Source organism: Canis lupus, chromosome 10 (assembly GCF_011100685.1).
Source record: "Canis lupus familiaris isolate Mischka breed German Shepherd chromosome 10, alternate assembly UU_Cfam_GSD_1.0, whole genome shotgun sequence".
NCBI classification, from domain to species: Eukaryota; Metazoa; Chordata; class Mammalia; order Carnivora; family Canidae; genus Canis; species Canis lupus.
The window spans coordinates 68,841,101-68,862,198 of record NC_049231.1 but is presented as its reverse complement, the minus strand read 5'-3'; the positions used below and the strand labels follow the sequence as shown (position 1 = coordinate 68,862,198).

At 57.8% G+C, this 21,098-nt stretch overlaps 1 protein-coding gene across 2 annotated transcripts; it reads right to left on the bottom strand.

The window, feature by feature from the left end:
• Positions 1 to 6,290: 6,290 nt before the first annotated feature.
• PROKR1 (prokineticin receptor 1) lies at positions 6,291 to 19,481 on the bottom strand. 2 transcript variants are annotated; one of them, XM_038551482.1, is made up of 3 exons: positions 18,196 to 19,481; positions 17,460 to 18,056; positions 6,291 to 9,163 (listed from the first exon to the last, which is right to left on the bottom strand). In XM_038551482.1, exons 2-3 carry the CDS (start codon positions 17,942 to 17,944, stop codon positions 8,467 to 8,469), a joined length of 1,182 nt encoding a protein of 393 aa, XP_038407410.1. In that variant the 5' UTR covers positions 17,945 to 18,056; positions 18,196 to 19,481; the 3' UTR covers positions 6,291 to 8,466. The 2 variants fall into 2 exon arrangements, with proteins under 2 accessions (XP_038407410.1, XP_038407409.1); XM_038551481.1 differs by having other exon boundaries at positions 17,460 to 19,481.
• Positions 19,482 to 21,098: the final 1,617 nt, after the last annotated feature.

Here is a 21,098-nt window from a genome sequence, read left to right as displayed (position 1 = left end):
TCCTCCCACAACAGACACACCGTAAATGTGGATTATGAGAAATCCTTAAAAAATAGGTGTTTTAGTAGATGTTTGTGTATACCTCTGCCCAGGTATGTACTCACCTGAAGATCTCATTACCCAGAGCACACATTAGGGCACCTGCTCTTTACCTTGTGCTGGATAGAAGGTGATGTTGGGTGTCCTGAGCCCTAGGTGGGCTACTTACTGAGACTTACCGTCTCACTGAAGACTGAAGAAATTCAGGCTTTCAGAAATATTAGTGAAGTAGCATATGAAAGCAAGAGGAGGGAATTCTTCCCAAGGACAAGCACGCAGCCTGGTCTCAGAGTGAGGACGGAGGTTTCCTCTCCCTCCCATGTTGAGGGACTTTGGACAGCATGCCGGGGAGGGACAGCCCACACAACTCCAGCAACAGCTGGTGCAGACTGGTTGTAAGAGACCCGGCGGAAGAGACGAGCAAACACCAAGAAGAGACTTGTGAAACCTAGACCTTCCTCGGGGAGCCTCAGCAATACTTGGAAGGAGGACGAGGTGTCGGGACTGTCTGCTAAGTTGCAAAGAATTTACAGGTTCCTGGGACTGTGACAACGTAATGATGACAATTAAATTAAGCAAATATAATGTCACGGCACTCTAACTCGTCGCTAGGGGGTAGAGTCCCTACTTGGTTTGGTGATATGTTGCTATGGATACATTGATTGGCTCCCGAGAACATTCATCTGAAGACCCGACCGCCCCTAGGGTTCAAAAGTTCTTTTAAATGTCTGGAGGTGCATCTAGAATGAGGTGTGGTCTGTTTCACAGACTACCATTTTAAGAGTCTTTAGACATTTTATCTTGGTGAATTCCAAAAATAATCACAGAAAAATTCATATCCCTCTTCTAATTCAAAGGTTCTCTGAGTTTCCGTGTATGTCCGGAAGAAGTGACCTATCTTTGTCCCATGGGTTTTCAATGCTGTTAAAAAAACAAAATGTTTCTCATTAGGTTATTTACTATTTACTCCTGCTTAAAAATGTTCTTTGAAATTCATGGAAAACTTTGGCCAGTCTATTTCCCAAGTAAAAACAGCCAAAGAGCTATAGGAATACATGTTAATGCCTTACACTGAGAGCTGCTCTAATGTGGGATTTTGGCAAGCCTACTCCAAACAAGCCATCTATTAATTTTAGCCCCCTGATATAAACATTTCAGAGACCCTAACTTTGAAAGAGTCATGAGTACTCACTTCTGTACACTCCATAGCCTCAGAACTCCCACCTTGGCGGCCAGTTTGGGGTCTTTGCAGTGCATGGAAGCTGACAGATCCATTGGATCCATCGCCCTGCCTAATGCTTTTAGCTTTGGGGGACAAGAGCAAAAACTCATCTGCGTGCTTGGATAAAATTCTCATTACAATGTAGCTAAAAGGTCAAGTCCTGGTCCTCAAACAGTCCTCTGCGCCAGTAGACATAGAGGGGATGAAGAAAACAACAGACAGGGTGGTTCCATCCTGATATAATTCAGGGGTATCCTTGTCACTTTAAATACAAAGGTAGACCAGACCCCGTAGTGTAGCTTTCTAACCTCCTGCTCTGAAATCAAACCAGCCTGGTTTCGAATGGCAGGCTGACTGCTCACTAGACAAGCGACCCTCAGGAACAATATTACACACACCTGGTAGGGTTATGAGGATTTAATAAAATCACACCTATAAATTACTTAACACAGTACATAGAAATACCTGATTAACTAGAATCAATCGTGTAGTCTATTATTATAGTCCATGTCACAATAGCCAAAAACAACATTTAAACAATTCTTATCCATAAAGAGAAAAACTTGCCTATGATATTGAAGATGCACCTTGAGGCCAATTAAAAAAAAATCCTAATACATGCAGTAGAGATTAGAATTTGTTCAGATTAGAGTTTTATTGAGGTACTAACGTGCGAGGGAATATTGAGGTCTTTGCCATGCAGCTCAGCAATGTCGCCTTTCTTGAAAAGATGGGTATTCTATATAACGGCAAATCGAACTCCAATAAAAAAAATATACAAAAATAAAATAATAAATTTTAAAAAAACGGAAAAGATGCGTATTATGCGGAAGACAAAATACAGTCCCCGCGAGCCAATATTGAGCCATAGGTGCCCAGCGAGAAGTCCCTAAACAGTGACTTAAATCAGATGGAAGTTTATTTTTATCTCACTTAGGAGAAGTGTAGAGATCGTCAGGCCGGGGACACTCAGAGTTACCATAGGCCCAGTATTCTTCCGGTTTTCTGGTGGACCATCCCTACGGTGCAAACCTTCTTTTCATCGTCCACGATGGCTGCTGGAGCCATCCGGCTCCAGCTCCAAGCTGCTGCGTCCTAAGCTACAGGATTTTGCAAGGCAAAGAGAAAGGTATTTCTCTCTTTGGTGACGTCAGCTCCATACTTTCCTAAGTTTCCTCTTAGGTTTTCTTGGTAGGTTCTCGGTCACAGGATCATCTTTCACAGCAAGGGAGCCTGCGAAATGCAGTCTTTACTCCGAAGTAATTATTTGGTTCTCATCCTAAGGAAAAAGAGAATCCTGGCGAGCAAGAGGAAACTAAAGTGATCCTTCCAACATACCAGTCTCCCTATAGCACTCTTCTACACAAACACGATAGACTGCGGGGGAAGTACGGTGAAGGAGATGCGGGATCATAAAATCTAATGAAATAAGCAGCAATAACATACACAGTTGGCGCTTGACCAGCCCCACGAGGAGGGGCACTGACCCTGCCCTCGCCTCTCCCCACACATTCAAGAATCTGAGCAAAACCTTTGACTCCCCCAAAACTTAAATACTAACAGCGCACCGTTGACTAGAAGCCTAATCAATAGTATAGACAATTAACACATGGCTGGTTTGCTCTATGTATCATATATTGTATTTTTATAATAAAGTAAGCTAGAGAAAAGAAAATGTTATTATAAAATGATAGGGAAGAGAGAATACATTTACAGTACTGTATTTGTCCCAAAAAAACCTGCCTAGAAGTAGACCATGCAGTTCAAACTCGTTTTGTTCAAGGGCCAACTGTGTATAGATAGAGATAGAAAGAAAGATAGATATTTTCATAAATATTCACTTTATAACCAGATGCAATGTCATGTGTATTGTCCAAAGGCGAGTAAAATGAAAAGAAGCAATAGAAAAACTGTGCACAATCATGCCAAAGGGAAAGGGGGTGGGAAGGAAGGAAGGAAGGAAAAAAAGAAGAGACTAGAGCCTGCAAAAGAAAAATGAATAGTCTACTCTGAAATAAATAAATATCACGGAAAGAAAAGAAAACAACAAATGCTGGAAATGTTGAATACGTGAGGAGAATATGGAAACCGTGATCCAGGAGACACATATATCAAATACGATTAAATAAAAAGATGTATTTCAGAGCTAAAGATGTTCTATATATCAAACCAGGAGTAAAGCTCTGTCCGGGGGACGCCTGGGTGGCTCAGTTGGTCAAGCGTCTGCCTTCGGCTCAGGTCATGATCCCGGGGTCCTCGGTCGGAGCCCAGAGTCACGCGGTCTGCTCCGCACGGAGTCTGCTTCTCCCTCTGCCCCTCTCCCCGTTCATACTCACTCTCCCTCTCTAATAAATAAAATTAAATGTTTTTAATAAAATGCTTTAATGTCTAATAAATTAATAAAATGTTTAAATTTATTTATAAATAAATATAAATATATTTTATAAATATATAAATTTATATTTATAAATATAAATCCACTCCCTTAAAGTGACATAAAAATAATTAAAAACACGTATATATTCAACTCAAGAAGATATGAAAAGAGCAACAAAATTAAAGTGAGGAAAGCGAAAGCCGCAACAAAACGATGAAGCGACAGAGACTGACCAACAAAAAGAGAGCAAAGCAGTCACCTTGAGAAGTGAATGTGCAATGCTGCTTTTATAGGATTTTTCCTTGTGCTTCCCAACAACCAAAACGTCCTAGCTCCTAAATTCAGATCATTAGGGGACAAGAGCTAGAATTGGGTCGTTCCTTTTTGTAACATCACAGCCTAGGATGGTAAGTGTTTGTTAAATAATTGTGCAAAAGAATCTGGAATCTCCAGGTTATAAAGACAGACCTCTCGGGCTTCTCAGGCCTGAGGGATGAGGGTGGAGGGACCCCACAGAGGATGGAAGGACCCCGCAGAGGGTGGAGGGACCCCACAGAAGGTGGAGGGACCCCGCAGAGAGTGGAGGGACCCCGCAGAGGATGGTGGGACCCCACAGAGGATGGAGGGACCCCGCAGAGGGTGGAGGGACTCCGCAGAGGGTAAGGGACTCCGCAGGCTGGGGCTGGTTGGGATGGGGGTGAAGGGACCCCGCAGAGGATGGAGGGACCCTGCAGAGGGTGGAGGGACCCCGCAGAGGGTGGAGGGACCCTGCAGAGGGTGGAGGGACCCCGCAGAGGGTAAGGGACTCCGCAGGCTGGGGCTGGTTGGGATGGGGGTGGAGGGACCCCGCAGAGGATGGAGGGACCCTGCAGAGGATGGTGGGACCCCACAGAGGATGGAGGGACCCCGCAGAGGGTGGAGGGACCCCGCAGAGGGTAAGGAACCCCGCAGGCTGGGGCTGGTTGGAATGGGGGTGGAGGGACCCCACAGAAGATGGAGGGACCCCGCAGAGGGTGGAGGGATCCCGCAGAGGATGGTGGGACCCCACAGAGGATGGAAGGACCCCGCAGAGGAGGGAGGGACCCTGCAGAGGAGGGAGGGACCCCGCAGAGGGTGGAGGGACCCCGCAGGCTGGGGCAGGTGGGGGAGCCACAGCCCCTATGGAGGCACCTTCACGGGAGGAGCCCGGGAGGTGCTGATGGAGTCCCACTGACCTGCACCCGCCCCCCCACCCCCCGCAGGGCCTCTCCCCCAGCCCGGGCCTGTCCTGTGAGCCGCCGCTCTCCCCCGCTCCGTGTCCTTCAGGGTCCTGCTTACCGGTTGCAGGGACGACAGTTTCCTCCCGGTGTGAGAAGCCCCCCTGGCCACCCCTGCCCCCAGTCAACACCCAGGTCCCGTCTCCAGGGGCAGATGCAAGCGACCTTCCTCGTGTCTGGTGCCTCCCAGGCCCGTGCCCCGTCCTTACCGCGGGGCAGGAGGTGGGCTTGGGGCCACCCCCACCCTCCACCCCCACCAGACGACAGGGCAAGGGATGAAACCTCCTGACCTCTGTGCTGGGTCCGGGAACGAGAGCTAAGTGGGCTCTGCGGGGCCGGGAAGGGTCCCCAGGGGCGGCCTGGCCGAGCTGAAGGTCAACCCGAGAGTTCTCGGGGAAGATGCTTTCCCCCGAAACAGGCTGCCCCCAAGGCTGCGGCAGGAAAACCCCGGGAGAGCTAGGGGCCCTGGGCGCCCGAACCTCTCACCCGGGGCATCGGGCTCCCCACGGTGGGAAGCACCCTGCGGGTTTAACAGGCTGGGTGCCGGGGAGGGGAGCTGGCCTCGGGCTGTGCACGCAGCCCGAAGCGTCTCAGATGTTTCAAGAAACCAGAGTCATAGTTAGGATTTTGTGGCCGCGCCCCACACGCGCCCTTTCCCTAAGGGGGGACAGGTGCCGCGCTGGAGGGCTCGGGGGACACCGCCCGCTGCCCTGTTGCCGTGTCCTGGATTTAAGAAGTCATTTCTCGAACGTGTGACCATTAGGCAAAACGCCCAGCAGCTTTGTTGTGCACCTGCCCTCCTCTTTGGCTCTAGTTAAGGGAACGGTTCAATTTTGCCAAAGCCCTGGCTTCAGGCTTCCACGCACGACGAGGCGCAGGCCGGGTGCGCCTGGGAGCGCGTGGAGGACCGCGGAGGGCGGCTCAGCGCCGGGGCCCCTTGGTGGGCTCAGCCCCAGGGTTGGAGAGGCCCTCGGCTGGGCGGGCGGGAGCCGGGTTCGCGGAGCCAGCCACCAGGCTGCGGATGGTGTGGGGTCCCGGGGCCACCTCCCGGATCGTTTTGCGTGTGTGGACGGGAAGCCGTGCCAGGGGCTCGCCGTAGGCATGTGACGGGCGTAAGCGGGTCCTCAGATTTCGCGTCTTGGCATCTCGATGCTGAAAAGGCACTGATGGTTGTACCAGAGCCGCCTTAGAGGAGGAAGATCTAAACCGTGAAATCTGTGGAGGACGGAGAAGCGCGAGGGCAAGAGGGGCCCGGGCAGCGCCGTTGTCACAATTGCCGGGACCGTGGCCGCGGCCTGTGCCCGGCGCTGGCGGGAAGCAGCTCCGTGCTGTGACCCAGACGAGGGGGAAGACGTGGAAATTACAGGCACGCTACGCTCCACGCTGAGATCTGCACTGGTTTTTTTTTTTTTTTTTTATTTCACTTGATCACAACACGACACTTTTATTCACTGTGGAAAATCCCAAGCAGACGCAACAAGTAGGAATGTCACAGACACTTAAACGAGTGCAAAGCGGACACGTTCTAGGCGGAAAAGCAAAGCCGCTCGGCTGCCACGTGATAGTCGACTCTCGCTTAGCATTTCTAATGGGAGAGGCGAACGGGACAACAGCCACCTATGTCCTATTACTATTTTGTGGTCCGAAGCTACCTTTCCCGAGTCTAGAACGGAATATGTGATCTTATAAGGACTAAGTACCGCCCTCCGGGACGTGTCGGGTTTGGGCTCATGTCTTAATTAGTTTTTATTCTCTGAGAGTTTTCCGATGGCACCGTAGGACGGTCTGCTGGACGGTGAGTAGGGAGACATGGATCTTTGAACGTGTCTTCCAAGGAAATACAGTAACTATTGAAAAAAAAATGAGGTTTGCTGCCAAAAATTAAGAGTTGACTCTATTTGGAGGGAAACGCCGTACGAGTGTCAGTTAAATACCCTTTGAAATGTGCTGCTCTAGGATTCTTTGAGAGGGAAAGGACACATCTACTCTTTGGCTATACACACTTAGGAAACTAAAGAAAGATCGAGAAGCGAATGTCACATTGCCCAGGCGCACGCTGGCCGGCAGCAGGAACGTGGTCAACGCGTCCATGATTACAGACAGTCTCGTTCTGAGATTCCTAAAACCCGGAGCTCATCTTCCGGCGGGAGACACGCCGCCACTCCCTGTTGCACCTTCACCACCAGACGTCTCTGCCTCGCGGTACCAGCGTGATGTTGGGACGTGACACGTCAGCGCGGCCACGAGAGGTAAAGGGATAAATGTGCACGAAGAGTAATGACAAGGGGAGACGGTAAGGTTCCCAGACACAGCAGCCAGGGTGGCAAGGTTTTCCTGGTCGGGCACGCTATACAGTCATCGGTCCTCTCCTTTGGTTACCCACCTACCGGCTCCTCGGCTCTTCACAACCACCTCATCAGGAGCTCTCACAGGCCTTAGCCTTGTCCCCTTTGGGAAGCTCTCCCAAGGGTCGCACAGGTGGCAGAGCCAAGGCTGGATCAGATCTTCTGGTCCCAAAAGTCCAAATTCCAAAATTGGAAACACTACACCATGAGGGCGCGTTAGAAAGGAGGATGAGCTCTTGACGAGCCCGTGGAGGCATTGAATCCCACGGGGTCGCCTTCACCCGCCGGTATGTCCCCGTCTTTCCTGGACGCCCAGGGCTGTCCCACCAACCTTCACCACCTGCCCCCGGATCGCAAGGCTCCACTTACACGGAGGAGTGGGAACACGGCGGGTGATCTGTCCCAAGGAGAGAGAAGCAAGTCTTAATCCAGAGGATTAACAGCTGTGATGGGCTTCGGGCACTGGTGACGGACTCATCTTGCCCTCAAACCGTAACAACGAGGGGGAGAGCGGGTGGACGTGGAACATGGCTGATGGCCACACCACGAGGGGCTGAGCCTACTTTCAAAGAGTCTATGCTTCCAGGCGTGGATTCAAGAGCAGGACTTGAGGGGAAGCCTAATTGGTCCAAGTCAGAATAACTGAGGGGCAGAAGCATCCTTAGCCCCAGAAAACCCGAGCTCCTGCCCTGAGCCCCACAGGCTCTCAGAGGTCTGCCATCTGAACTCCTCCCCCTGGAGCCAAGAGGATATACTCGGCCTGAGCCGAGGCCCTCCCCGGAGCAAGTCAAGACACCCAGAACCCCTTAATACCTTGACCAAACGGCTTCCAGGGTCTGCGTGGCTTCCCCTGACGATGAGCCTCACCGTGTATGGGCACAGCTGTAAGCCACGGAGCAGATTTGGACAGAACTTGGCCACGCGTATTGGGGTGTCCACGTGCATGCACACGAGGCTCCTCACAGTGACAGGACCAGAGATGCGACTAGAAGGGTTGAGGAAAGAACGAGGAGCCCGTTTCCTATTCATGCTCCAACGCCCCAAATGTTAAGAGAGAACTCGAGCCGAAGGACAATCCTAGAGATGGGCTACATCAGGGCCTGGTGGGTTGTCCATTCACTCTGCCCCCGGCAGCCACCCGAGGCTTCTTGCTTGACGGTGTATCTTCCGTACACTGGTCAGGGTCCCAAAGTCTGTCTTTGTTTAAACGTTGCGAGGCCCAGCGGGTTACTTCAGTCTGACGCAGTCCACCTCTTCGGTGGCAGGCACGCCTGTGGTTTTAAGATCCAGGTCGGCGCTGGACTTACTGGCGCTGTGAGAAGCCTTCCAATGGAGCAGCATGATCTTCTTGAAGCACTTGATGGTGTTGTTCTTGACGGTCACGAAGCACAGGGTGTTGATCATGCTGTTGCTCATGGCGATGCACTCGACGACGTAGAAGGCCGTGAGGTAGTGCTTCTCCTTGACGAACACGGTGGGGAAGAAGTCGCGCACGATGGTGAAGCCGTAGAAGGGCGCCCAGCACAGCACGTAGGCCGTGAGGACGCACATGAGCACCAGCACCGTCTTCCTGCGGCAGCGCAGCCGCTTCCGGATCTGCTCGGTCTGGACACCTGGCACCGCCTTGAACCACAGCTCCCGGGAGATCCTGGCGTAGCACAGGGTCATGGTGACCACCGGGCCCACGAACTCGATGCCGAAGATGAAGAGGAAGTAGGACTTGTAGTAGATCTGCTGGTCCACCGGCCAGATCTGGCCGCAGAAGATCTTCTCCTGGCTCTTGACAATGACGAGGACCGTCTCGGTGGTGAAGTAGGCGGCAGGGATGGCGATGAGGATGGACACCAACCACACCAAGGCGATCAAGCCCGTGGCCGTTTGATACTTCATCCTGGGTCTCAGCGGGTGGACAATGGCCAGGTATCTAGGACGAGAACAGAAAGAGGGCCAGCCGCCGTGAGGGGGACGTCGTGGGTCATGATACTGTTGGGGCAACACTAGAACAAGGACAATCCTGGAGATGGGCTACCATCCCGAGAAGGTGCGACCCAACGGAGAAACGACCTCGTGGGCTCTCAAGAAAAGTAGGCTCTAAGCCCCGGTTCCACCCCTTAGGAGCTGTCGCAGCCTCAGGCAGGCTTTGCTTAATGTCCCCGAATCTCGGTTTCCCTACCTGCCGCGTGTACGCAGTTTTGGACGCACTTTCAAATGTGCTATATGCTCGGTAAACGGTAACTATTACTAAATGTAGTAGTGATGCCTCCCGTTGGTTTCTGGCCGGGCTCTGTTCCCAGGTCCTTCCTGATTCCGGGGCCATTCATCCTAATTACCTCGCCATGAAGAGCCGAGAGGGCCTGATAATTCCAAAAAGCTGTCGGGGGGAGCCTGCCCTTTCCAGTGGAAGCAGTGGGCCAAGTTTCGCCCTCGTTCCGCGTCATTGGAAATACTGCTCTTTATGCGAAGGTGAAGGGAAGAGCATGTGACCACGTACCTTGTTTTTCAGGGGTAGAAACGGAGCCTGGAGACAGAGGAGTGACTCTCTCAGGGTCATACACCACAGGACGCTTGATCGAAAACGTTTAACCCTGTCTCACGGTCGATGTGAAAGATCAATCAGGAATATACATAATTTTTTTTTTTTAACCACAAAGCAGCAGGCGGTAAAAGATATTGCCTTTGTTCTTTCCCCAAAAAAAACAAAACAAAAAAAAAAAAACCCACACGGCTGTTACCACAGTGGTCCAGGAATGAAGAGAGAGCACTTTGGGGGGGATGTGAGTCATCTGTGTGGTATGAAAGCCGCCTTCCCAGGGAGAGAGCGCAGAGAGCTCTGGTTTCCTGGAAGACCTGCCACGTCTGGCAGGGGGTACAAGCTGGAGAAGGGGACAGATGGGGAGGGAAGGGGGAGGGAATGGCCAGACGACGCTGGAAATAATCTCATTCTCACGTGTCCCCGGCCTGTCCCAGGTAGAGCCAAGGGCAGGCGTGAGAAGCCTGAAGGAAAACCAGAGCGACTCTGTTGCCTTTGAAACCAATCCCTTTGAGGTCAGCGTTCTTGGGATTTTGATTGGAAGAGGAAGCTCATTCCTTTTTTTGTTTTTTTGTTTTGTTTTTTTGTTTTGTTTTGTTTTGTTTTCCCCGATTATATTCCTGCTGTTTGCGCCCTTCTCCCCCCAACGCAGGCAGCCGACTCCGTTGCGTGTCCTTTGGAGAGTTCACAGAGTGAGACTCCTGCTGGCTGGAGAGACGGCAGACGGGGTGGGACGGGGCCACCGTCGGTGCACCCGGCCGTTGGGCTTGCTCTGGCCCCGCAACTGTCCCTGCCCTCCCGCCGGTGTCCGAGCGCCGAGGGGGGAAGGGGAACGATGCCGGGTGTTGGCGGTGCCTCTGTCCATGCGCAGGCCCGGGCCCCAGAAGGCCGCGGCGCCCCAAGTCGCCGACCCCTAAGGCCTACTATGAGCTCAGTGCCTTCGCTCTCACCACCCCCTCCCCTTTGCCGTCCCCCCACGTTCTACCGACCGTCCTGCAAAGGCCACGTCTGCGCCTCTACCCGTTTGCTATGCGAGTGGTCACGGTCTGCTGCTATTCCTTCCTCCCCCACGCACCCCCCGGAGTACTCCTTTCTGCACCGACCTAGGCGTCAGAGGACCGGGGCTCTGATTCCGGCTTTGCCTCGAACCGCGGGAACGTGCGTCCTTCCTCCGGGCCCCCCTGGCTGCACGTGCCCCGGGCGACAGGGGGAGAGCGCCTGCCTCGCCTGCCTCCGAGAGCTGTGGGCGCCGTTAGACGCCGTCACTTGGGGAACCCGTATGACCCCGTCAGAGTCTGCTTTGGGCTCCTTTACTTTTTTTTTTTTTTTTAAGATTTTATTTATTCATTCACGAGACACAGAGAGAGAGAGAGAGAGAGAGGCAGAGACCCGGGCCGAGGGAGGAGAAGCAGGCCCCATGCAGGGAGCCCGATGCGGGACTGGATCCCGGGAATCCGGTGTCAGGCCCTGGGCCAAGGGCAGATGCTCCACCGCTGAGCCCCCCGGGCGTCCCTACTGCTCCCACTCTTGCGGGGCTCTGCACCCCCCACTTCACACGTGCCTCGGAATGCAGAGTCTACGTCCCCCCTGGAAGGGACAAGGAGTTAATGATCCCTTCAGAGTAGATGACCGCTAAGGAGAGACCGGGTGAGAGTGACCCGACGGAGCCATGATGACGGGACACGGGGGCACGGGGCGCAGGCCAAGGGATGCACCTAAGGAGCTGCCGGTTGCCCGACGCCTCGGAACATCGGGGGGTGGAAACCAGCTGTGCTGCAGAGGAAGGGGAGAAAAGGATGCCGGCGTTCTGGAGGGTTCCAGGAGGGCAGGAGGACGAGGCGCGGCTTGCTCCCCGGGAAGGCTGGAGCCGGACACCGACGGGCCTGCACCCGGCTCTGCCGAGACCCCCCGGCTCCAAGGAATAGCAGCGAGGCCCCGGTCTCCGAGCCACGCAGTCCCTGGAAGCCTGAGAGGACACGCATGAGGCCCCAACGATGACCCCAGACCTCGAACAAGGAGAGATTCCCTGCTCTCCCTCCTGAGCCCCCACTCCGTCTACACCCGCTGTCTCTCTAGCCCTTCGGGGCCTGCTGGCTCGTGTTTGCTCTCTACGCCGCGGGCAGCCGGGGACCCTCCGGGACGGCGACTGCCGCAGGCCACTAACTCCCCTCACGTGGTTCGCAACCTCAAAGGGAGTTTGTCCCGAGCTCTTCTGCATACATAGCGCTACTTTTTTTTTTTTTTTTTGACCTGTTCTCAGCCACAACGTCGCCGTCAAGGTCTCTACTACTTTCTATTTCACTGGATCTGTTTATCCTCGCATCAGAGGCGAATCACCCACCAGATGCGTGTTCCGTCCCGGCTCTCCCGCCTTCGCCGCCACCCGCGACCGCGCCCGGGGTTAGCAGCAGGCGCTGTGCCCCAGGCCCGCCGGGGACCCTTCCCGGAAGGCGATGGCGGGGTGGCCTCAGAGGACGGCCGGCAGCCCCCTACGCCCGGGCCCGCACTCCGGGCTCCCGCAGCCTGCGTGCTTATGTCTGCGAGGCAGCGGGCGATGTGCACGGCGCCTTCACAGGCCCTGTCCCCGCGTGGCCCCAAGCGTGCGGAACAGGGGGGAGAACAAGGGTGACCATTTCACAGATGAGCCGCCTGAGGCTCGGAGGAACTGCGTCACCTGCCAAAGGCCACACAGCTGGACCTCGGCAGAGCCAGGTGCAGGCCCGTCGGTGTCCGGCTCCAGCCTTCCCGGGGAGCAAGCCGCGCCCCGTCCTCCTGCCCTCCTGGAACCCTCCAGAACGCCGGCATCCTTTTCTCCCCTTCCTCTGCAGCGCAGCTGGTTTCCACCCCCCGACGTTCCAAGGCGTCGGGCAACCAGCAGCTCCTTCCTCCGCTTAGGCGCGTCCCTTGGCCTGTGCCCCGTGTCCAGACCCACTTGGGGCCGACACTCCCCACAGGGCAAGGAATGAAGGCTGCTGGACGAGCGAGCACCCAGGCAGCGACTCCGCGATGGCCACAGGCCGGGCGATTGGGGGAGAGTATGCGCCCCCCCCACCCCGCACCCCGGGACCCAGCCCCGGGTCAGCCCATGGGAATGGCGGCTGCCGCAGCTTCCAGGCCATCCACCAGCCCACCAGGGACCCAGAACCCACTCCTCCGGCCAGTCAGCCCCATCGGTGAACTCACGGGGGGACGTCGGTGCTTCCCGAGGCGGCTCGGGTGCTCAGGCCCCCGCTGGCCCCGCGCAGCCGGGAGACCGGGGCTCAGCGGACGGGCCGACATCCCGCCTGGATTCTGGGTGAAGAGGGCGGTGCCCCCGGCGCCCCACGCGCTCTGGGGTATGTGGATGGCACATGGAGGCCAGTGCAGCTGTGTCTACACCCGACGGGAAACCCAGACCTTGGGGCGCAGAGCCCAGGGATGTTCCTTTTCAGCTCCCTGCTCCAGCAGGTCCGACTCCCCGTACCTAGATTCCGAGACCTTCTGGAATAGGACCCTGCTGTTTCCCATCTCTGCTCTGCTTATGTTCCTTGCCCCAGAGGGTCCCACACACCTCCCCAGGGGACCTCATCTTGTAAACCCCTGCCCCTACCCCCCGTGGAAAACCTTTCCTGTCCTTTACTGATTGTCATTTGTTGACAGCCAGTTGAAAGCCCACCTCCTCCGTGAAGCCTCCCTGGTATGCATGACGTGACCGCTTCTGCAAATTTCATTTAAAACACAGCCCTTACTCTGGGTTCTGTTAACTCAGGGTTCGTCCCACCATCTGCACCCCCCGCCCCGACGGCAAGCTCCTCGAGGGCGGGGATCCAGTCTTGCTTCTTCTGTAGCTTCCACTTCCCCGGGAATCCTGGGCACCTAGGATTGTAGTCAAGGCTCAGTCGCAGCAGGCGCTCGGCCCTGGATGAACGGGGACGTAAGGGGCCATCGCGAAGCTCCCGGAAAGATGGCAACGGCTTTCGGAGAACAGGGCCGGAACGTGCTTACCCAGCCCGAGCCCGGGGCGCTGCCTGGGACTCGATAACCCTGAGGAAAGGCGGAGGGATGCGAGCCGTAGTCCCTAGAGGTCTTTTGAGCAAGAGGGGAGCTGTGCCCGCGACACAAGAGTGACGGCGGCGGCGGCCTTCCTTCTCCCCTCGGGCCATGGAGCCTTGCTGCCCCTGTGGGTGCCTGTCTCGGGGCCTTTGCACTGATCATTTCCCTTGTGTGGAATGTGTCTTCCCAGTCTTCAAAGCCCGGCTTGCTTGCTTGCTTTTTTTTTTTTGATTTTTCCAGAGTTCCCTTCAAATGCCTGTTCCCCGGGGACACTTTCCCCAACGACGTGCCTGGAGCAGCTTCCATCCTGCATCACGTTCAGCGTTCTTGTGTTCGTCTTTTTTTTTTTTTTTTTTTTGGTTCAGAGCGTTGCTGAGATCACCTTCTGGTCTGTGGCTTGTTTGCCCGACTGTTCCCTCTCCCCACTCCTGGGGGGAAAAGCTGCACGAAGGCAAAGAGCTCCTCCCCCCACCCCCCCACCCCCTGCACCATCCTGTCCACAGGGCTCGCACTCAGGACATGCTGTTTGCAGGGAGCCTGGGGGGCTCAGGGCTTGAGCGTCTGCCTTTGGGTCAGGTCGTGATCCCGGGGTCCTGGGTTGGAGCCCTGCATGGGGCCCCTGCTCCCTCTGCCTCTCCTGCTCCCCCTGCTTGTGCTCTCTCTCTCTCAAATAAATAAAATCTTAAAAAAAAAAAAAGTGCTGTTTGCATGAATGAGTGTTTAGCGTGGATTGTGAGCAGGGGACGTTAGCTGAGGGGCAGATCCAGGAGCCCCCGAGGCTGCAGTGAAGACGGTGGAGATATACCCCCCCCGTCACCCCCCTGCAGCAGGTCCCATAAATCGAATGAATGCAGAGAAAGGGAGACAGCCTCCGGGCGGCACAGACGTCTGGGAGCACCAGGGACCCTGGTTCATAAATAGTTCTGCTCTGCTCTGTCTCCATAGCTGCGTGTCTTGCACACCCTGCACCAGAGCTTGTTTGACCTCACATCACAGGAACAGCCACCTCGAAGAGCTTGGCCAATCGAAAACGGTCATCACTTTACCTGGGTCTGTTTTGTGGTTGCTGCTGTAAGGGTTAATTTGAGAATTATAAGATCCGCTATTTTGTTTTGCTTTGTATTTATTGATTCCTGAGAGACACAGAGAGAGAGAGAGAGAGAGAGAGAGGCAGAGACCCAGGCAGAGGGAGAAGCAGGCTCCATGCAGGGAGCCCGACGCAGGACTCGATCCCGGGACCTCGGGGTCACGCCGCTGAGCCCCAGGGGCCCCTAAGACCCGCTGCTTACTTGTTGTTGACTCTGGTCTACGCCTGGTTCCGAACAACCACACGTCTTACCTCCTCGAATCCTCAGGACACCCCAGCACACGGACTTTCTTATTATTCTCACCGTACACAGGAGAAGCCTGAGGCCAGGGAAGCTAGCTGACGGGAGGCCCTGGCGCTAGCAGGCGCCGCAGCAGGGCTCGAACCCTGCCCACGTAGGCACTACCACTGTGGTTTCGCTGAACAAAGCTCCAGGCCTCCTATAACGGGAGCGTCATCCGTGACATCGAGACAAAAAAAATCAGTTGCCCCCGGGGGCAGCCCGGGTTGCTCAGTGGTTAGCGCCGCCTGCAGCCCGGGGCGTGATCCTGGGGACCCGGGATCGAGTCCCACGTCGGGCTCCCTGCGTGGAGCCTGCTTCTCCCTCTGCCTGTGTCTCTGCCTCTCTCTCTCTCTGTGTCTCTCTCATGAATAAATAAATAAAATGTTTTAAAAAAAATCCGTTGCCCCAAACTAACGACACAGAACCTGAAAAAGCCCCGATCCATTCCTGAACAGCACACGAGGCCCGACAAAGTCAAGCAGGCCCTGCAGGCCCTGCACCACGTCCCCAGAAGGAGGTGGCACAAACACACACAAATCATCTGAAGCAAAGGCACGAACAGGTGCAGCCGAGCAGCCGGCTGGTTGGCCGGGGCCTCGGGGCGGTGGCCTGTGGTGGCCACAGCGCCGTTTTCAACGTCGGGGCTCAGGCCCCGCGTCCCCACCCTGCTGGGCCCGACGAGACAGGCCCGCTGTGCAGCACATGTTGCCGCCGCGTCTAAACGGCGTGATCCCGCAGACCGGGGTTGACGCCTGGCACCGATAGCGGCCCTTGCACAGTCGGGGTGAGCCAGCGTCCCCTGACCGGCGCTGGCGTCCGCCCCCCTGGGAGCCCCCACCGCCCACCTCGTGGGACGCCTGCAGCGTGGTGACGGGCTGTGCCCGGGGACCAGGCGCCACCGCCGAGCAGGTGCCAGGCCAGCCCGCGCCCGTGGCTGGGGCGCCCCCTGTGCAGGAAGTGACACTTCAGGAGAGGACGCTCTTCTGCTCTGAGCTCCCACCTTCAGGAAGTCTGAGACAAGGTAGCGGGAGCTCCTCCCTCCCAGCCCGGAACGGGACCTGGGGACAGGCTGTGCTCGGCCGTCCCCTTCCTGAGTCGCCTGGGTCAGCTGCGGCAGCAGCCCGGGGCGCCCGGACCCCGTGGAGGGCCCTGCAGGCACGACCCCTTGCACGCAGCACCTTCGTGCCCTTGAGGCCAAGTCCCTGACATTCGTGCCCTGAGAGAGGAGGCTGCGGCCCCAGCCTTTAAGGCTTGGCAGCCGGGCTCCTCCTGGGGACGCCCCCGGGGCCTGGGCAGTGGCCTGTTTCCAGGTCGTGCTATCTCGGCTTGTTCTGCCTTTGGCCTCAGAAAATAGGTTCTATCTGCTGCACTGGTCCCGGACCGCTGCCCCAGGCCGTCCTGGCTGCGGGGGGTGGGGGGGGGCCTCCACGGGAGCCCTGAGGCCACGAACCTGGGGGGCGGCTGTGCTGCGGGCTCTCGGGGCGAAGGGGCAGGGACGGGCCATGCAGACCCGAGGACACGGGGCCCTGACCCCGGCGGCGGCGCCAGGAAGAGAGCTTCCGGCAGAGGGGCTTGCAGACCCTGCCCGGGGACCCCCCCCCACCCCCGCCGGGCTCCTTAGCACAGGAGCTCGTCCTAAGTGAAAAGGCCCGACACCGCCCAACACAGGTGTGCAGAGTGTGCTCTGACGGCTTCAGGCACGAGGCCAGACCGGCGCCCACCCCAGCGCCCACACGAACCTATGGGGAGGAGCAAACGTGCCCCGACGGAAAGAACCAGTAAGAGCATGCGCTCCCTTTCTTTTTCTTTCTCTTTTTCTTTTTTTTCTTCAAAACAAATCACCCGTCTTATTTTAAAATCAACCAGCGCGGAGTGGGGGGAAGGTTAGGGGAGAGGCGCTTGCGTTTTGAGAAAATCTTCCTCAGGCAAGCTGACTCGCAAGGCACCTGCCTGGAACTGAGACTTGTCCCTCCGCGTGTCCTCGAACCTATTTGCCCCCGGGCCCCGAGCAGGCCGTCCAGGAGCGCGGCCGTCGCCCAGGGGCCCAGGGATCGGAAGCTGTCCCGCCGCTCAGCTCCGGGGAGCTCGGCCACTGCCCCTGCCCGCCCACGGCTGGAAAACCAGAAGTCTCCCTACTGGTGGCCAACGGGCCAACGTTCGCCCCCCCCCCCCGCCCCCAGGCATCCTCGTCCGCAGGGAACAGAGATCGCCCGTCCGTCCACACCTGCAGTAAAGGAAGGGGTCGACCCGGGGCCCTTTCTCTGTCGTCCCTGCGTCCCCGGACTCACCTGTCGATGGCGATGGCCAGCAGGGCATTGGTGGAGACATAGAGCGAGACAGTGCGCAGGTAGTTGACGGAGGCGCACGTGACGTGGCCGTGCTCCCAGGACAGCTGGCGCACCACGTAGTAGTCCATCTCAAAGGGGCAGCAGACCACGGCCACCAGGAAGTCGGAGACGGCCAGGTTGGCGATGAGCAGGTTGGTTAGGTTCCGCAGCTTCCTGTGGCGGGCCAGGGCGGCGATGAAGACCAGGTTGCCAACGCCGCACACCAACATGATGGCCACGAGGGCCACGCCGATGACGATCTTGGCGGCGAAGAAAGTCCGGGAGTTGGTCACGTCCTCCTCTTCACCCGAGGGCAGGTCGTAGTCGCCGTAGCTGAAGTTGAATGGGAAGGACGCGGCGTGGGCCCCGTGGGGCGCAGGCACGGAGGGGAAGTAGGCGGACGTGTTGGGGGCCGACTCCTCGGCGAGCCCCGCGGCGACCTCCATCGGGCCGGCGGCCCCCAGGGCGACGTCGGGGATGCTGGGGTCGCCGCCCTCTCCGCTGGGTCAGGACGCGTCCGCCGTCCTCGGGGCTCGGGGCCTGGGCTCCATCCTAAGCCTTCGAGACACACACAAGTGAGTGGCCAAATTGAAGGCCGTCCTGTACCCCAAGGCCACCCGCTAGCCCCGCGCTCACGACGAACAGAGTGATGGGGGGAGACCAAGGAGGCGGGGAGAGAAGACAAATGGATAAAAACCACAGAGCCGCTCCTCCGGGGCAGGCTGGACCGCTGTAGAGACAACCGGCTCCGGCTCAGCTTATCTCGTCTCCACTGAAGATCTGACGTGTGGCCGCGATTTTGCTCAAGGACCCAAGTTGGGGGGGGGGGGGGCTGAAGAGAAGGAAAGTGACCGGCTCCAAACGCTCCCCCCTCCCACCAGCGTGAACTCGGTCTTTGTGAAACGGTCCAGTTCTGTGGCTTAAAAGAAATTATTCTGGGATCCCTGGGGGGCTCAGCGGTTTGGCGCCTGCCTTGGGCCCAGGGCGTGACCCCGGGGTCCCTGGATCAAGTCCCACGTCAGGCTCCCTGCATGGAGCCTGCTTCTCCCTCTGCCTGGGTCTCTGCCTATGTCTCTGCCACTCTCATGAATAAATAAATAAAATCTTAAATTAAAAAAAAGAAATTATTCTGAATATCATCAGCCCTGTACGAAACAGCCCTGTCGCTCCCCCCGCCCCCCAGCTGGTCTCCTTCCTCTCGCAGAACCCTCCAGAATCCCAGAGTCTACCCCGCAGCGTCCCTTCCCGCGCCTCGCTGGGTTTCGTGTCCCCACATGCACGTCTGCTGCGATCCCAGGAGCCAGGCGGCGTTGACCAAGGCCTGTCCCCAGGCAGAGGCTGCGGGGCTGAAGCCACAGCCCCCGAGCCCCTGAGTGGCTTCGTCGGGGGCTCCGGAGCCTGCCCCGGGTAAACAGCTTAACCGCTCCGAGTTTCAACATCCTCCAGGCAGCAGATCAGTAACATCTGTGAGGCGAGCTCCCGGGAAGGGAAGGGAGGGCGTTACACCGGGGCTGCAAGGAATTCCTGCCCAGGGTTCAGACCTCCGCGGCCACGGGGAAGGGGGGGGGGATCCTGCCCCAGATGCCTCCACCGCAGCACCTATGGGGGGCAGGGTGGGGGTTCACTGCCCTGCTGGGGACCAGAAAACCAAGAGGAACCCCCCTCCCCTTGCAGTCCCGGTCCCTCCCAGAGCCTGCAAGCATCACATCAAGTTGCAGAGACCTAAGAGGCCCCGGCCGGGGAAGGGAGACCTGCTGCCCACACTCCTCAGCGGGGAGGTATCCGCAGCCTGTCCTGGGGGGACACTGGGGTTAAAGCCCCTCTGAGCCCCACGAGGCCACCGCCCGCCTCACCTCCATTGATCTCACGGTTCCCTTCCCAGGCCCTCCCCGGTGCCCCTGTCAGGGTGGGACCGCACCCCTGAAGGGTGGGGGGGCACGTCTTGGGGTCCAGGCCCCTCCAGCTGCCATCCTGCTGGGCCCCCCTCCCTCCCCGCAGGCCCCGTGTGCCCCAGGTCACCTACCTGGAAGGCTCCAAGTCAGCTTTTAAAAGCAAATGGTGATAAAAACTTCTTGGAGGGGGGGCGGGGCAGGGGGCGCTGGGAGATCCAGCCCCGCGGAGGCCCGTCCTGCGCTCCCTCCCTGCTTTCTGGCGTCTGCAGGGGGGACCCCAGTCCCCGGGGCGCGGGGGGGGGGCACTCCCGGGGCGGGTACCCCGCTCCCCTGGGGAATGGGCGCGAAAGCTAGTGCCTGGCAAGGAGCCCGACGGGGGCGAGCATCCCCCCGGGCGCCCCGTACCTGCACCTGCAGCTGCAGCTGCACCTGCACCTGCACCTGCGGCGGCCGCGCTCCGGGTCGGTGTCGGCGGTGCAGGGACCCAGGCGGCTCCCGAGGCGCAGGGACCAGCCCCCGCTGCGTCCTCGTCTCCCCCCTGCCTCCCTGCTCAGCGATCCCCGCCCCCCCCGGTGCCCTGGGGGCGCCCAGGCCCCCCCCCGGGCTCACTGGGGTCGCTGGGCCCGCGCGCGGCTGGGACCCGGGAGCCCCGGGATGCGGAGGACGCGGCGGAGGGAGCGGGGCCGGGGCTCAGGCTCGGGAATGCGGCCGCGGGCGGGGGGCGGGGCTGAGCCATCCCCGGAGGCGTAGCTCCCTCCCGCAGTGCCCGCCCCGGGCAACCGGACAGTGCGGCTCACCTGGCGGAGGGGGCGGGCCGGGCGCATCCGAGGGCGGCTGGAGGGCACCCCCCCTCCCGCCCTCGCCGGACCCCTGGGATGGACCCAGACCTCGCTGCCTCGGCCAAGCCCCGGGGCACCCTGGGGCACCCCAGGGTCAGCTCCGTTTGGGCAGCGCCCACCTCTAGGGGAAAGGGGCCGCGAGGGGAGGGGGCCGCGTGGGCGCTGCAGGAGGCAGGAGCCCCCCCCACAACCTGTATCTGTTGAGAGGGCTGCGCAGGCCAGAGCCAACTTCACAGAGCACAGATCTCCCTCAAAAGTCTGGATTTCTCAAGAAGTCAAATATAATATTACCCTACCATCCGGTCATTTCACTTTCAGAAACAAAACAGAAAACAGGAACCCGGATCCCAGTCTGTCAGTGTTCCAGCCAGTTTTATTCCCAACAGCCAAAACCTGGAAACGACCCAAATGTCCATCAACTGATGAACAGATTTTAAAATAAATAAATAAATAAAATGTGCTAGATACACACCTGACAGTATTCCTCATCGCTAAAGAATGATGGAGTGAGTGAGCTCACGCGTTGGTGAGGACGCGGAGAAATGGGAACCCCCGGGGCGCTCACTGAAGGTGGGAATGGAAAATGATGGAGCCGCTGTGGAAAGCGGTAGGACAGTTCCTCAAAGGTTAAAAAATAGAGTTCTCACAGGCTCGGCAGCTTCCTCCCTGGATATAGAGCCAGAGTCGTGGAAGGAAGCCAGCGTGTCAAGGGACTACTGGGCACCTACGGGCAGAGCCGCATCATTCACAATGGCCCAGAGGTGGGCGCCGTCCCAGGACGCGTCACTAGGTGGACGGACAAGCACAACGGGATGTACACACAGTGGGATCTCAGTCAGCCTCCAGATTATGGAAATTCTGACAGAGGA